Consider the following 17,408-nt stretch of genomic DNA (forward strand, 5'->3'; position numbering starts at 1 on the left):
CCGTCTCCCATATACTCAGCTTTTGTTTGATGCTGTACTGTTCATAATCCTGCAGAGGATGGGCTAATGAAGGGGAGAAATAGGGATATGACTCTGCTTCAGATGACATAGCTGTAGTTAGAGCTTAGGAAGAGTAAATAATAGCAGACTTTAGGGCAAGGTCACCCAAAATTCTGTCACTTCAAATTTTCTTTTCTCTTCATATGGCAAACAGTTCAGTTGCAGGAGCACACACAATTTAGCTGTGCCGAACTGCCAGTGGATAACCTCAGTTATGTTGCAAAAGATGAACAGGAAATCATTGCTTACTGGAAGTCTTTTTTTCCCATCCTCACGTTTGCTTTTATATAGTACTCTGACCTTCTTGCTATAAAAAGGTTTGTATTTTGCACGAGATAGTTCAAACCTTTGCTATCTTGTGGTGGGTTCTTTGTTTGTTTGTTTTAAATAAAAATCAGTAAAGACCTAATACTTCCTTTTTTCCTACAAAGAAGAAAGATTGGCACTAAAGGTCAGATAGAAGCCTTTTATTGACTGTACCTGTATCTTCACTGTACGTTTACTTTAAGAATGTTTGTGCTAGTTAATTGTATCAAACAAATATCCTTTTTCCATTTTATTTTATTCTCTGGCAATGAAGATAATTCCGTCCAGCATCAGAAATTCTGAATGCGTCCAAATCATGGTGCCAAAAATGATCAGAGTTACAATTATTGGAACTGCTTGCTTATTTGTAGTAATTTGTTCAGGAAATAAGTATTTTGGAGTCTGCTGTGTTTTATGTCACGTTGGGTAATACTGTCTTGTTTCTTTGAGTTATGCAAGATTTAGCACTACAGAAGCATTGTATAATTTGAGTGTAATTCCGTGCAATTGCTTTAGAATAACTGTAGTCTTCGAAATGCAGTCGGAGAATTTTATTCATTACTGAATTCCAGTAACACTGCTACTGTTAGGTTTATCTTACAGTAGCATAAATTGTTAATTGTTCCTTAAGCATGTGCTTGTATGAAGGCCTATATACCTGTGCATGCGAGATGATCCCAGATGACAGGTGAAACACACAAAATCCCAGGGCTTTTTAATGGGAAGGCAATAAAGACTGGAGTGGATTTGTTTGGTTCAGATTTCCTCTTAGTGTTTATGCTAGCAAGGCATGTGTTAAATTCACTTTTTAATGAAGAAATTCCTCTTCACGTGTAGTAGTAGTATTATTTTAATGATTGGATGTTTCCAAGGGCATGAGGGAGAAAGGTGAAAGAGCCTTCCTCCCTTAACCTTCATCTTTACCTCTGTACAGGTAGGTGAACTAGGGTTAGCAGGATGTGGGACTCTGAAATCATAGATAGCATCAACCCTCATCATTTTTTATAATACTGAGCCTTAAACAGCAGTCACAGCAGCTGAAATAAAAGAGAGATATCAAAAGGTTCAAGTAACAAATTGTATGTCTTGGAACACACTGTGTTCCCCACAGGGTAGACACTTTCTGGTTCTATAGTTAAGGTTTGTAGGTAAAGCAGGTCCTTGTAACCAGATGACATTCATGCTTTGGCTCTAACAGGTAGAAGATGCCCCAAAGGAAGCCCCACTGCTTAGCAGTCCTGTACTATAAGTTTCGATAGCTGCAATACAAATGCCCTGGCACTGACACAAAGGCCAGACCACCTGCGGAATGATTTAATGAGTTAAGTTGATCTAAAAGCTCTACACCTCTCTTCTCCACAGTCTGTCTTCTCCCATCTCTTGCTTCCAGTTATCCAGTCCTTCTCCTTTTCTTCTGCGAGCCTTAATGCTTGTCTAATCCTTCAGTGAGCTGATTCAGTTCATTAAACTGACACAAGGCTCCTTTGTCTGCCCTTTTTGTTCCCATCTTCTCCTTTCTGATTACTTTTCTGCTGATGTGAACTGAATCGGAACCTGCTGGAAGCAACCTATGTGGTTGAGACCAGTGAGATTATTTCTTCAGTGCCATAAAATATTAAGCGTTGGATCACCCTTTCTTTTTTGGCTCTAACTGCCCAGGTAGTGCTTGTTACTCAAAGGCAAGCTCCTAGAACTGCTCAGTAGTGTATGCTATGCTGTGGACAGGTCACTTCACCATACAACTTGTTAACTCTATTGATGCCCACCTTTCTGCAGGTCTGAGTGGAGGCCCATAGTATGCGTCAGTGTGCTTCTGTACCCCAGTATAGATGCAGAGCAGTAAGTAGAATAGTGGTCTTCCAGTAACAGTTTCATCAAACATAAGGGAGGTGATCATCGGCTGGGATACTTGCTCAGAAAGCAGATGTGGTTTGTGGGAAAGGAACTTGTCATCCTCATCAGTTGGCTTCGTTTCAAAGACAGTAGATTTAGAGGATATTGAAAACCAAGCCCATCATTGAGTTGGCCTTTGGAAGTCAGCTTCTACATTCCCATAGATGTAGTCAGAGATCAGGTTATAAATAGGTAATGAAGGTCGTTCTCAGTGACGGTCCCAGCCAAGCTGTTTTGCCTTACCTGATTTTCTTGCGAGATCCTGTTGCAAAAAGCAGGACTTCTCATGGCTCCTCAGTTAAGAAGACAAGTCCCTGTAAAGGAGAAAGATTGCTTTTCCTATATTTTTTTTTAATCCCAGAGAGTAAAGGTGTTCTACATTCTGGTCTAGATCAGGGTGACTGAGACAATATGTGCCCTGCTGAAGGTCTGAGATCAGTTCCACATGCATTTCTTCAGGCCTGAACGGTCTCTGATTTTTGGCTTGTAGGATGACTGAAAAATAGGAAAAGAGGTGGTGTGGAGTGACTACCAGTCAATATTTGTTCTTAGTACGTTGGGAGACCAAATAAAGGATTCTTTTCATTTGTATAGTGTGAAAATTCAACCCCATCTTCAATATTTGTTATTAAATGTCTGAAACACATGCATTGAATCATAACACTTCAAAGATTTAGAAGGTCCCCTTGGTCAGTGTTGTGGTTTAACCCGTCAGCAACTAAGCACCACGCAGCCGCTTCCCCCTTCCCCCTCCCAGTGGGGTGAGAAGGAAAGAAAAAAAAAAAGTAAAACTTGTGGGTTGAGATAAAACAGTTTAATAACTAAAGTAAAATATAATACTAACAATAGTAACAATGAAATATAATAATAATAATAGTAATGAAAAGGAATATAACAAAAAAGGAAGGGGGGGGGGAGAAAAAAAAACAGTGATGCACAATGCAATTGCTCACCACCCGCTGACCGATGCCCAGTTAGTTCCCGAGCCGCGATCCGCGCCTCCCGGCCAACTCCCCCCAGTTTATATACTGGGCGTGACGTCCCATGGTATGGAATACCCCTTTGGCTAGTTCGGGTCAGCTGCCCCAGCTCTGCTCCCTCCCAGCTTCTTGCACACCTGCTTGCTGGCAGAGCATAGGAACCTGAAAAGTCCTTGGCTTAAGATAAGCGCTACTTAGCAACAACTAAAACATCAGTGTGTTATCAACATCATTCTCACACTAAATCCAAAACCCAGCGCTGTACCAGCTACTAAGAAGAGAGTTAACTCTGTCCCAGCCGAAACCAGGACAGTCAGACACTGGATACCCCTGTGGTGGGTTAACCTTCGCTGGCTGCTAGACCGCCACCCAGCCTCTCTCACTCCCTCTCCTCAGCAGGACAGGGGGAGAAAATAGGATGAGAAAACTTGTGTGTCAAGAATAAAGACAGATCACTTACCAAGTGTGGTCACCGGCAAAACAGACTCAAATTCAGGAAAATTAATTTATTACCAATTGAAATAGATTTGGGTAGTGAGAAACAAAGACAAAATTTGAGCAACTACTTCCCCCCTGCCTTCCCCAGTCCCAGCTTCACCCCTTCACTCCCGACTCCTCTCCCCGCGAGGGGCACAGGGGGTGGGGATGGGGGTTGCGCTCCGTCCATCCCAGCCCCTCTCGGCCGCTCCTCCCTCCTCACACGTCTCCCTGCTCCAGCGCGGGCCCTGCCCCGGGCTGCAGTCCTTCAGGGACAACCTGCTCCCGCCTGGGCTCTCCACGGCCGCAGCTCCTGCAGGAAAGATCCCCCTGCTGCGGCGTGGGGCCCTCCCCGGGCTGCAGGGTGGGTCTCTGCTCCAGCGGGCTCTCTCCAGGGCTGCAGGGGATCCCTGCTCCGGGCCTGCAGCACCTCCTGCCCTCCTCCTCCTCCTCCTCCTCCTCCTCCGCCCTCGGGCTCCCTCTGCTGCTGCTCCCTCCTTGCCTTCCTCCTCCTCTGCCTGTGCCGCCTTTGGCCCTTGCTGAAACCTGGTTTCCCCCAGGCGCCCCCAGCTTGGCTGAGGGGCTGGGCTGTGTCCTGCGGTGGGGCCGTTGGAGCCGGCTGGGACCGGCTGGAACTGGCTGTGTCCGGCATGGGGCAGCCCCAGCCTCTCCTCACAGAGGCCGCCCTGCAGCCCCTGCTGCAATGCCTGGGCACCCAATACAGCTCCTTAGGGCAGGTACACTTATTAACTTATTCTTCTTTGCTTTGAAATAATTGAAAATACCTTGTCCATTAACTGTCCCCCAGGAGCGCTGTGTGCTGGTATTCTGTCTTGGACACAAACCAAGTATGTAGAAATCCGTTCAGGTAAAGCCGTAGGTTTGTGCCCAAGAAAAGCGGCCAGTGTTAGTTTGCAAGATCCTGAATTGTCCTTAGTTGACTTCACTGATTTATAAATTCTCTTGTGCCATGGTAATACTGTCGAGTTGCACGTCAACCTTTGCTACATATTTGCCAGTCCCTCAGAGATTTATCAGAGCAATAATAAAATAGGTACCAGATTTTGTATTAACATCCAGTGATCTGGCAAAGTGTAGCTCCAATAGGAAAGGATGAAACTGTGTTTTAATTAACTGGAAGGTACTGCAATGTGGATAACCAGTTAGCCAGTCACCTTCAAGTATCGGGTTGGCCAACTTTTCTTTGCTCAGAGGTTGGATCTTCACTTTTGTATACTCTTTTTTCCTGCTTGCTGTTCCATGCAGCGGGGCTTGGAAGGTGATGTGGAAAGCTGCTGCCAGGGAGAGGAGTTCAAATAGAAATATATAAAGGACGAGGAGAGAATAGCAGGAGAAAATGCACCTGGGAAACCATGAGAAATCTATAAGGAAAGGACAGTTTTCAGAGACCAGTGTTGGTTTTAATCTTAAAATGCAGAAAGACAACTAAAATGCACTGGGTTATAGAGCCAAAAAAAATGCAAACAAGTAATTTTTTACATAGATCTGTTTTATTCCATATTGGTCTCTGCAGTGGTGTTCAGCGGTAGATTTGAGGGGATATGGTGGAAGCCAGGTGGTAGGGGAGGTTCTGCTTTTCTGCTTCCGGACAGTGTGCTCGCGCCGCTTTCTCTCCCTAGCACTTAAACACCTGCAGGTACAATTTGGCTTATATCTAAAATTTTAGTGAATAACTAGATATCTGCTATGTATCATGAAATGTAAATGCTGAATAGTAATAGAAGGTGATTCTGTGTGCCTTCTCAATTAGAGTAATTTTTGAGAGTTTGTCTTAACTGTGACTTTGAATGTTTTTTTGTTTATACCTCTCTGTGTTGTTGTATCAGAAAATGGTTTGTGTTGGGAAGGACCTTTAAGGATCATCTAGTCCAGACCCCCTGCCATGAGCAGGGAGATCTCACTAGACGAGGTTGCTCAAAACCCCATCCAGCCTGACCTTGAACACTTCCAGGGATGTGGCATCCGCAACTTCTCTGGGCAACCTGTTCCAGTGCCTCACCACCCTCATAGTGAAGAATTTCTTCCTTATGTCCAAGCTAAATCTACCCTCTTTCAGGTGTTCACCACCTCTCTTGTATATCTTACAGTCTGAAGTCTTGTTTTAGTTTAAGAACATGCTTTCTGTGCACAGGAACACTAGGTGTGCATTTTCCTTTATGAAATAAACTTGCCATACTATGAAAAAACGTCATTCTAAGCATTCCTAGTTTGTATACAGTGCGTGTGCATGTGTTTACAGTTTCTAAATGTTTTCCTTCTTTTAATGATTTCTAATGGGACAATGTATTTTCTATGATTTCAAAGCAAAGAAGAATACTGCAACTTCTGTTTGCAGTGGAATCCTAAGCAGTGGTAACTCCTAGTAACTTTTTATCAAATCCCCATATAAATCTTGAGTACAGGCAGCCAGTTCACTTGCTGAAAAGAAGTTCTTGTCCTGCTGAAACCAACAGATTGAAATGTTGCAATATTTACTCTTACCATCATGAGTAGATTGTTAAATATACTTATTTTGGGGAAGGGCTGTAAAGAGTTGCATACTTAGGATGTGCTGTATTGGCATTCCCAAAGGAATGAGGACATTTATTATCAGAATTTCATTCCAGGAATGTGTTAGTGGAGGAAGCATGCAGTGTGTGTCAGACATCGTGGGCTGTTACCGCAGGACAACAAAACTAAATTTAGGGATTGGAAGCAGAAGTTTAGGGTTTGAGAAGGGATGCAAATTTGGTATAGGTTATGGATCAAGGCTAATTCTGAATCTCCCTCACTCTGTGGTGTACTGTTAACTTGAAAAATATGACTGTCACATTGAAAACTCATTCATTTGGCTTTTGCATGCCTCTTGATGAAGAATAAGGAAGTAGGAAAGCTTTTTGCAGAGAAATCCCTTCAAAACCTTTGGAACAATTCAGAGGTGAATATTACAGCACTTGATCAGAGAAGGAACGGAGTCACGTTCCTTGAGTAAGCCCTTGTTTTCTCTGTAGGATGTGGCTCCCTGGTGAGTAACACTGGTTGCTACTCTTACTTGGAGCAGTGAGATCTGTATTTTAAGTACCATGCTTGTGATAACCAAAGATAAAAGCTCTTGCCAGGGGGTCATGTCAGGGGTTGTGGCAGCTCATCTGCTGTCATCACCTAATTGGGGCCTCCCTTCCTGTGGATCTGGACCTGATAGCTTATCTGCTCCAAGTCTTGATGCTTCAGGCCTCACTGAAGCTTTGAGAAGGCAGCAGGGTCTCATGTTTGCTTCTATTACAAAGGTCCTTCATAAACATCTTTACAAAATGTCAGGTACTGCGTTCCAGTTTAGTTCTCTAAGTAGTCAAAAGGAGAAATTTTCCTTTAGTTTTCTGAGTTTGTTTTGATTTTATCCTTATTTTTAAGAACGTTTGAAGAATTCTTTTATTTGTGAGGAAATCTCGATGATTATTTTTGTCTCACCAGTTTAATTTTCTTTTTCTTGCTTTTCAGATATGAATTGAGAATTCGATATTTGCCAAAAGGATTTCTAAACCAGTTCATTGAGGACAAACCAACTCTAAATTTTTTCTATCAGCAGGTATGTTCAGTTCTACTGCTTCTTTTTTTGCTCAGTTTGCTGAACTTTTGCTGATTTTGCTGAATTTGGAAAATTCTGGATTTGTTTATGTGGATAACATATTACTGCAGAAACAGAAGTTGATAAAATATAAAGTTGCATATATAAAGCAGAAAGGGCATGAAGCCCATGGCATCTTTCTCCTTGAGAAGTGATGAAGAATATTTTTCCAAAGACAAGGTAATTCTGCAGTTGTCTTCTTAACTTGGATAAAATTTACTGTTGTTCAGGTGGCTTCTTACAGTTATTTCACACTTTATTAAATTGGTGAATTTCTTTATTTTTGCAAGCACAAATAAGTGGGCAATTTCACTACAACCGTGGAATGTTTTTTCCACTCATATTGTTAGGTTATTTTCTTGATTTGAGTATCTCTTATTGATTAGTAAAACTGCATAACAGTAAAAGTTTCTATAAATTAAGCACCTAAATCTTCATTTTGTTCACTTAAATAATTTTAATCTGCTTTTAGACTGGCAAGCTCAAGGTAAAACTTCATGGGGATATCTTTTAGAGGAGTCTGGACTAGAATGGTTGTAGTATCCCCTAACTTTAAGAATCCGTGCATCTGTGAAAATACAAACCTGAAGTTACTTATTTGCTACATGTTAGGTGGGTCTTTTCTAGTGTCTGTATAGTATGTGGTCTGTGTTCATACACTGAAATATTGTTAGTGCTTAACAAACAGTTTGTGTTACTAATGGTGACGAGTTGGTGAACTAGATATGTTTTTATGTCATAGTTTTAAGCAATACTTTATACTAGTATATGGAGGATTAGTTTTAAGCTAGATTATTTAAAGGAGTCATTTTATGGAGTATTGTCATAGAGATGGAATAAGGTAGGAATGAGAGGCAGGGGGAGAGGGCTTGTGAAGTCAGCTGAAATGGCAGAGCTCAAGAACTATACCATGAAAGCTCGGGAGTTTTGTTTTGAAATAGGAATTTTTTTTTTACCTGATGCGTTTTGTTGTGTCAGAAGAACAACAATGTGAAGTGCTGATAATGTTACTCAAACCCCAAAGGCTTCTACCAGGAAAACTATGCCCATGGACTACTGCTCTTTTTGTTGTGTCTCTGCCAGAGTCAAAAATACCCTGATCTTAGGTTGCTTGCTTGGGATTACCATAATTGATTGATTATTATTATTAATATTGATTATTATTATTACCTTGATTACTGAATTCTTGAGCAACGTCCCCTAAAATTATAACTAGAGCTGGTCCAAAGCGTGGCACTCTTCTGCCCTTGTGAACAGACACGTTTGCAGATGAGGAACCAGGAAACAGTAATTCTGATTAACTTTTCTTTTTAATTTACACACACACATTGCTGCCTTAGGTAAATGACTTTTAATATTTTTAATGTGTGATGAAATTTTTGTGTTTGTTTATGATGGAGTTGACTTCTGAGAAGACAATTCTAGTGCAGTGCTTATCTGGACTTAGCATTCTAGTTTAACTGAGCTGTGTGATATGCTTGTTTCAGCCTAAAAATCTCTGGATTTTGGCGACTTTTTAGTACTGCCCAGGGTTTTTGTAGAAACAACAAAATCATGTTCTTTTTTACTTTAGCGACAAGTGACTTTCTTCATACTGGCTTTAAACATAGGAGATTTGTGTTTCCCATGTTGCAAAAGTGGGGGGTGAGCTCCAAAATAACTTCCTGAACTCCGTCATTTACCTGTTCAACAGCTGAGAAGCCTGCAGCATCCTCTCATTTGTGCCTCAGAGAACTATTTCTTTCAAGCAAGGAATTTAAAATGCCAGAGGAGTATTTTTTAGCATTTCCTGAGAAACATGTTTTATTAAATTTGGGGGAATCATTAGAAACAGATACAAATGGCTCAGAATAGCAAGAAGGTTTACAAAGGTCATCAGGAGCTGATATGCAAAGACGACAGCTGCGTGTATCTGACGATGCCCTGAATCCTGGTTCTGTTATAAAATGAAAATCAGAGGTTTTTGTCTCCTTGCTCTGCACACCATACCATTTTTTTTTCCTCTTGCCTTTTCTTCTCCACTTTATCATGAGGTATTTGTAAATCCAGTTCTTCAAAAGTCACTGTTCTTTGTTCTGGAGTGCTGCAAGGTATTTGGGTCTCCATTGTCATGGAAATCGGGTGCACAACTTTCCAGAGCTGTCATTCTCTGTCCATGATTCTGTTTTGCTCCATAAGTCTCACTTGGCCTCTTGAATAAATTAGGACAATTACTTTTATCTGGTAAAGTGTTAAGGCAACGCCACTGACTTGTGAAAAGAAGGCAGGAAAAGAATTTGAGCAGTAACACTGCATCATAAAACAGACCTACAACAGAGGGGGATGTGGAAAAACAAAGACAGGCGATTTTTTGCATTCTGTTCCTCTCTCATTGTCATTCCTGCAACATTTTAACATCCTCTTTTACTAACCAGAGCTCTCAGTCAGACACATCATGTTGTATATAAGCAAGAACAACAGAATGTACATAAATCATCCATGCATACATAGATATCTTGAGCTTTCTGCACAGAAATAACTATATTAGAGATAATGAATGTAGGACCCAGTTACAGAATTTTAAAAACTCCAACAGAATAACACTTCTGTAATCAGATTGGCTTTTGTAGATGCAAAAGTCAAATACATTGCTGTCTCGTGTGTTATAAATGAGAAAAAAAGATTTTGAGGACCAGATGCTGCCCATGACAACATCTTTCTTTTCAAGATGAGGCTGAGAACCTATTACTTGCTAACATCTAAACACATGTTGTCTGACGTATTAAAAATGTACAACATCAAATTAAAAAGTTCATGGAGAAGGAGAAGAAATATGGTGACCTCTGTCACCCATGAATTGTCTATGGATTTTAGAAAATGTAATTATTTCTTGAATTTGAGTTGCAGAGCAGCAATATTGTTGAAAAAGAAGCTGAAAGTTTGAGTAAGAGACTGAATCCTCAAATGATCTTCATCTTCCAGAAAGGCACAGAACATTTGTAAAGATAAAAAAATGTTACCTTAATCACTGTCAACAGACACAGTTTACTCATACAGTTAACCCAAACCACAATTATCAGGCTGTTAAACTGAAAACTGGCACACATTTGTAACTTCACATGCATGACTACTCCCATTCACTTCAATGAGTGCATTGCCCTGTATAAATTGGTGCAAGCGTTTAATTCTTCTCAGCTTGGGCTTAATATGTGAATTTTTTTTTTATTTGTATTTTTTCCTTGGTTTTGACTATTTTAAGGATCCTGTGACCTTTCTTTGTTCTGGATATTCTTTATTTTCAAGAATCTTGAACAAATCAAGAACCTATGACCAGAACTGTTTGTAGCTTGACGTACAGCCGTTTGTAATCAGTGGCGGTCATTCTGCCATCTGCAATGGGCGTAAGCTGTTCTAATTGGAAGTATAAAAGCAGGGCACTTAACGAGACTTTTCATAAGAGTGCCCTGGTTTGCAGTCTGTACAGCAGAGGATTAAAATTAGTGTGTGTGAGGGGGGGAACTGTGCAACTTGTTTGTAACACCAGAATTAGGCATACTAATACTACATACCATGCAGTTCATCGAAGCATCGTGTGTTTCAGGCTGTGTTTCAGCTTTGAGACTTGAGATGGGGTAGAGGCTGATGCGTAGGCCATTCCTCTTGACTGGAGGAGTTGTGTGTTCAAGACATGTCATTTTACATCCCAGTTGAGAGCTCTGATCAACAGACTAATGCTAGAATTGTGATTTTTTTTTTTTTTTTTCCTTAAGTGATCTGTTTGGAAGGGGTCAAAGGTAGTGAAGGACAGGTCTTCAAAGGTGTCTTCTCTTTTTTTCGTTAAGTGGAGCATTTAGGTGGTGATACTGCATTGACTGCATTATTCCCTTGGGCCCAACTGCTTACAATTTCAGCCAAATTAGGCAAATTGGATCCCACCCAGTGCTGTTCGAATTGTGAGGTTAAAGTATTCAAAAATCAGGAAATGCCAGATTTATGGTTGTCTGCACAGTTGGCAGATGCTTGCTGCGTAGGTTTTATGTGCCAGCCTTCAGTTGTGTCCCGTTGTATACCCAAATCTGAACCAAAGTGAACTCTGATCCCGCCCCCAAAACCTTAAACATGAAGTATGCAGGACTGCTGAGTAAAAATACTGTAAGTTAATTGTTATCAATAAGTAACCTCTTTTTTTTGTTCTGCTGACTGTTTTGTCAGTCTCAAAAGTATACAGGTATCTGTCTTTTGTATGAATTTTTACCATTTTTCAAGAAAACTTCAGCGGAAACAAGCATAAATGTACAAAAGGAGAATTAAAAACTGGAGTTTTTCGAGTAATTAAGATTAGACTTCACGTTTTTCTTGTACTTTTTGGGAGCATTTCCAGTTGCTTTAAATAAGTGTTGGTGAAATTCGTTGCGAGTGTCTTCCTTTGCCTCTGTTCCAGTCACATGGCTGTTGGGAGGTGGAAATAAAGGGAACAGGCTTCTCTCTTTTGCCTTAATAGCTGAGTGAGGAACGAAAGCCATATCCCACATCAAGATAGAATACAGCTTTTAAAAACATTCATATAATGAGAATCAGACATAAGCTACTTGAATTGCCTTCCTTTTATTGTGGGACAAGAGCCTGCGCACATTTATCCTTGAATAACATGTTAGCCTCCAGTAATTGGAGATGGTTTATCCCTTGATGAAAAGGGAGTAAGCATCTGTATGAGAGTGGGGGGGGGGGAACAGCTCTTAGGCATCTGCTGTTCCATTGTTGCTGTCCTTGTGCTTCAATTTTAAAGTAACTTTTTGGGGTTTTTTAGATCCCAAAGAACAAGTAAAGGTTGTTTTTATCAGCATAGGATTTTTCTCTATGCTGCCTCGTTTAGGCTGCAGTGCATACATAGATACATATATACACATATATAATAAAGGAGACCATAGGACTGGACCGTGTTTTGGATTTCCTTTTAAAATGAGCCAAAGTTTGTGTAATGCACAAGAGAAGGAATTGCAAGCAGAGAGAGGATGATCTCAAAGTTAGGGCAGGTAAATGATGTTCTGCAAAAATTGAGCTGAATTCTGTGCCACAGGCATTTTGTGTTTCACCAGACAGGTACAATGCAGGTTCATTTTCATAAGAAAACTGTTTTTAAAAAGACAAGTGAAAAAAGTGATACTTGGTTTCTTCTAAAAAAAGAAAAAAACCCGAAAATTCTCTAAAGAAAGAGGAGGCAAAGTTTTTTGTGGACAAATGACACTTTTGCTCTGTCTCTGTAGTGTCTGTAAAGATAATGTTAACACTTAAAGTGTATTTCCTTATTTGAAAATTCTCTTTTATATTGTGGCAGATAAGTGCATCATACAAATTAAATTATTTTTGTAACACTGTCCCCCAACATGTAGGAAATTTTAAGTCCAAGCAATTACTGTAATAACTTAATGATTAAAGTTTTATAAGGCTTATGTGCATGAGATATAATTTGAAGTGTAGGCTGGGAATTAGACTCTTTAACCTAATTAAATAACAACATTTCTTATGCGCTAATAAAAATAGGAGACCTAAAGCAAATGACTTTGCCAGGAAAAGCTTTGAAGAAGATCAGGGACATAGGGAGAAAAGCTGGCATTGTTCCTGATATTGGCAGCCTGTTTAAAACAAAAAATAAAACAAAAAAGGTTCTGTCAGAAAGAGTTAATGGTTGACACATAAACTGTGCCCTACAGGGAAGTGGTAATAAATGTAAGAATTGCAGCTGCTTAAAAAGATATTAAAAAAATATTTTTTTAAAAATGATAAAAATATAAATCAAACTGAACATCACCTGTCTGCTCCTTACAGCTTGCAAAAGTAATTATAAGTGAGATATCCTTTACAGGGGTCGGTTTCTTGAAATTGCTGAAATTCACAATACCTCATAAAGTATATTTTTTTAACTATAAAAGTTGATTTACACTCTCAAAACTGCTGACATTCTTATAGATCTTGCTGTCTGTATAGTTGTGTAGCTACTTTGGTATCTTGCAGATGTTGTGTGTCAAATGTCTGCTTTCTGTTAGCAGTACTGTATGATAGGAATGTAAACGTACTCGTATTCCTAAATACCTCTTAGATAGTCAGCCAAGCTCAGTCCAAAAAAAAATGGCTGCTTTGATTTAAAATTTCCACCTGTCAACCGGAGTAGTGAAAATAGTGCTTGTGGGCTTTCTTGCAGTCATATGTGAATTACTCTTAATTCAAGACGATAAATTTAAAATGCTCAGGACACGTTTCCATGTACTGATGCATGGATGTATCTTTGTTAGTAATCTTGAACAAAATGTTATTCCGACTAGTGTATTAGGTTGTATATAACGTGCGTCAGGAAAAAAAAAAAAAAATTGACTCACGTTGATGCTTGGACTCATTTGTTCTGGAAAAGCAAAATTCTGTGTCGGAGAGGAGAAGTATAAAATTAGGTGTTAGCAAGGCATGCTTAGTAGGTTGAGTACTATATGTCTCCCAAGAGTACAGTCCTACTTTATCGAAGATCTGAGAGGCAGCAGTGTATATTGCAGTGACATCTGGAGATCAGCCCACTCGGACAGAAGGGATCATTTTTAGCCATTCTGTCCCTAACAATGCCTTGTCAGAAGTTGATTTGCCCCCCACCCCATCTCTAATGCCCTTATTATTAACAGAGGAGCTTCCAAAATTAGTTAGAGATGTCAAAGATCACCTCTAGATAATATAGAGACTGTGACCTTGGAAGACGAAGAGGAGGAGCAGCTGAGGGCAGATGGCAAATGAATGTTATCCTGATACTGAATCTGTGCTTTTAACTCCACTAGAAGAGGCTAAAGCCTTAATTTTCCCTAATGTAGACTTACCTTCTGTAATAAGTCTAATATTATTAGATGGGTAAATAGGGGTGGAAACATATGTGTTTACCTCCTGCGCATGTTTTAAAAACTACCATTACGATCATTAAGGTGGCCCCTAAAAATAGTGATGATGTTAAAAGCATGCTTTGGGCTTTTGTGCATATGGTACTTCATTGAAAGCAGATGAGGCACAAATCTTTGAGGGTTAATTTTGTATAAGATTTCTGAAGCTGTAGTAATGTGGGTTGGGACCCTATTCTTTCAAGCTGATTATTCTGATTCTGTAGTGAAGAAAATTCAGTGTCCCACAGGAACTTGCTGTTGGTAAACAAGGATGGGGTCCGCTGTGAAAAGATGGAGAAGCCATCTCCTTTTGCAGTTTGGTGATTACAGATATAAGCAATTATGTTGGGTGACTGTTCTGCATTCATCTAATGATGTATCTGTCCCAGGGTACACCACAGCATTTCTGTGGTGCATTTAATGCTACAAGAAAGATTACAGCGGAAACCACAGAATATTTGAGATAATTATGTCTGATAGGGTACCACGGAAGAGCTGCGTTGTGGATCGTGGTGGACTTGCATGTGGTACCCACTGTGAGCGCAGAACAAAATGCAGTCTCAACAGGAGTACTCTGAACACAGAGCAACATTGTTAATTTTGAATGTGACATTGTGGGGAAAACAAATGTGGTATATGGTTCAGTCGGTGTCTTGGTCACATAAGTAGTTGCTGAAGATCAGCTTTCCCGATGGATATATTGAGGTATTCTGGACTTTCATGTTACAGAAGTTGGTAAATTACAGGAAAAATTTCACTGGACTTTCGTAAGACCGATGTCACCAGAAGTGTTGTGTGTTAGTGTAAAACGAAGATCCTGAGCAGTTTCTGTGGTGGCTGAGAGCGAGCTATTACATACAAAAACCAAACACCAAAATACCTTCAGGTATTAGAAACTTGAATGTTTAAAAGCAGATGCTAGAACACACCTGAGCTGTGAAAAAGGAGAATAAATAAATAATTATTGCAGATACAGGAAGGTATTGCATTTGTTAATATAAATGCCATTAACTAAGCACAAGTACATCATTTCTGCATATAAAAAACACCAGCTAAAAATATCTGGATAGAACAAATGGATAAGGAGAAAATGATGTAATGCAAATCTTTGTTTTCCATGCTTCATTAAACTATTATAATTACGATTCTTGTACTACTTACTAAGTGGAGTACAGAAGACATTTTGTTTCTTTGTTTGCTTATCTAAATATCTTACATGTTGTGGTGGTGATTTTTTTTGGTTATGCATTTAACTCTTTAGGGGGTACTTAATCACGTGAAGTGCTGTTTAAATGCAGTTGTCAAAGCAATACCAATCTGAAAAAAAATAAATAAAAAAGGACTAACTTGTGTAAGTAGGTCATAGACATTGAAAGTAAAGCAAGAGAAATAGATTGCTTATTTTTAAACTGTCCTCCTGAAAAATTGGAGATTATCCTGTGGGAAATTTCTTGGTAACATTAAATGAGCTGGGAAAGCCAGTGTAGTGGCTAATTATTGGTATTCACCCTTTTTGAGACACCATTTGATAGTACTGTTGCTGAAGAATTTCCACAGTAGTTACACTTGAGAAGAAAATAGAAAGTTTGATAATTTTTTTTAATAATTCCTAAGGATATAAACAAATTTAAACATAAAACATATTTTTAAGACACAGCAAGTAGCCTTTTTTTAAAATCTCTAAACTCCTGGAAAGCATTCAGTACTAAGTTCAGAATGATTTTACTCTTGTTCTTAATAAAGAAATTTAAATCCAGCATGGTGTTTTTATGAACTGCACTGGCAAGATGGCTTGTCAGCCTGAGTGAACGTTTTTCTGAAATACTGCAGCTGCATAAAAAAATCGTGTGCAGAAAAATGAAGCAGATGGCTTTTGAAAGTAGCAGCTGGTATATAAAATACGAGGCCTGTGATAGATTTCTTCTTAAATCATGTGTGCTAGCGTAGGGCTATTCTCTAATTTCTCCATCTTCACAAACATAGGCTTTCCTCTGTCTCCAGTTTTTATTTTAAATTATACCAGCTGGAATTCGCTAGCCATTTATATAGCTAGGAAAGTGCCCATTATTTCCTAGTAAATTTTGAGACATTAGAAGTTACACCATCAGTAATTTGCCCATTCAAGTAAAAGAACAAATATTTTTAAAGTCTGACATCAGAAATGAAACTGGGATTTTGTTTACGTGCCTATTTTCCTTGTGGAAAAAGCTTATTAGTTCATGGTTCACTGTTCACCTCCTTTCTTCTGTTATGATTTAAGAGTATCTTTGAACTTTTAGTGCTCAAAAGACTAGAGACATAAGAGAGATTTTTGTTCTGGCTAACCAATGAAAAAAATAGTGACAAAAATATTTAAAAATATTGGTGAGAATAGAAGGTAAATAACGTGAATTCTTGCTGAATAGCAGGACATTAATATGTCAGGAAATACAGAATTATATTGGACTTCTAAATTCTTGTTTGTTTTAAATACTACTGCCCTTTCTAAGCATGTATTCATTGAACACAGGTAGTGTATGTTGGGGGAGGGAGTGGCAGTTTTGTTTCACTCTTTATTTTATCAGGACAGGTAAAAGACTTTTTTCCTACCTCTGAGAGGTGCATTTATGCTTGGCATTCACGTTTTCCACATGCTGTATCCCTTCCTTGTAGTAGGCTATTTGTAGCTGTCGTGACCAAGACGTTAACTACAAATGTGAAGCGTAGGTCACGCTTTCTTGTTCGCCAGCCTGTGAACGAGCAAATGCAAGTACAGTTACTACTTCTAACACTGACATTGTAGTAGTACTCCTCATCTAGAAGCCTGAAGTAGTTTGCATTTCCATTATGCCATGTTTAATGGAACTTAGACTAATCCTTTCCCCCCTAAAGCATACACCTGCTTGACTGTAAATCTGATTTAAACTTGTTAGAACATTTACAAAAAAAAAAGATCCGAGGGAAAAGGTGCTTGAAATCACCACCACAGTTTGCAGCAAGAAATTATTTTTGTCTCTATCTTCCTTTAAACTGTTTTCCAATATATTTTCCTCTGCAAGCTCAGATAAGCACATTCTGCTAGAATGCAGAATGGCTAAGTGGAAGCAAGTGTGTTGCAAGCAACATAAACCAAAGTGATTCACTTAAGACATAATATTTTGGGGCTTTTGATTGTTACCAAATAAAAAGTATATAGGC

General features: G+C 39.3%; 1 protein-coding gene across 6 annotated transcripts in view; it reads left to right on the forward strand.

Annotated features, from left to right (window-relative positions):
- PTK2 (protein tyrosine kinase 2) overlaps nt 1–17,408 on the forward strand; it is a 167,148-nt gene that overhangs the window by 45,500 nt on the left and 104,240 nt on the right. For all 6 annotated transcript variants that reach the window (XM_050891983.1, XM_050891979.1, XM_050891982.1 and 3 more), the window contains exon 4: nt 7,215–7,302. In XM_050891983.1, coding sequence (XP_050747940.1) covers nt 7,215–7,302 — 88 coding nt within the window. The remainder of the gene's footprint in view (nt 1–7,214; nt 7,303–17,408) is intronic.

This window comes from Gymnogyps californianus, chromosome 2 (genome assembly GCF_018139145.2).
Source record: "Gymnogyps californianus isolate 813 chromosome 2, ASM1813914v2, whole genome shotgun sequence".
NCBI lineage: Eukaryota > Metazoa > Chordata > Aves > Accipitriformes > Cathartidae > Gymnogyps > Gymnogyps californianus.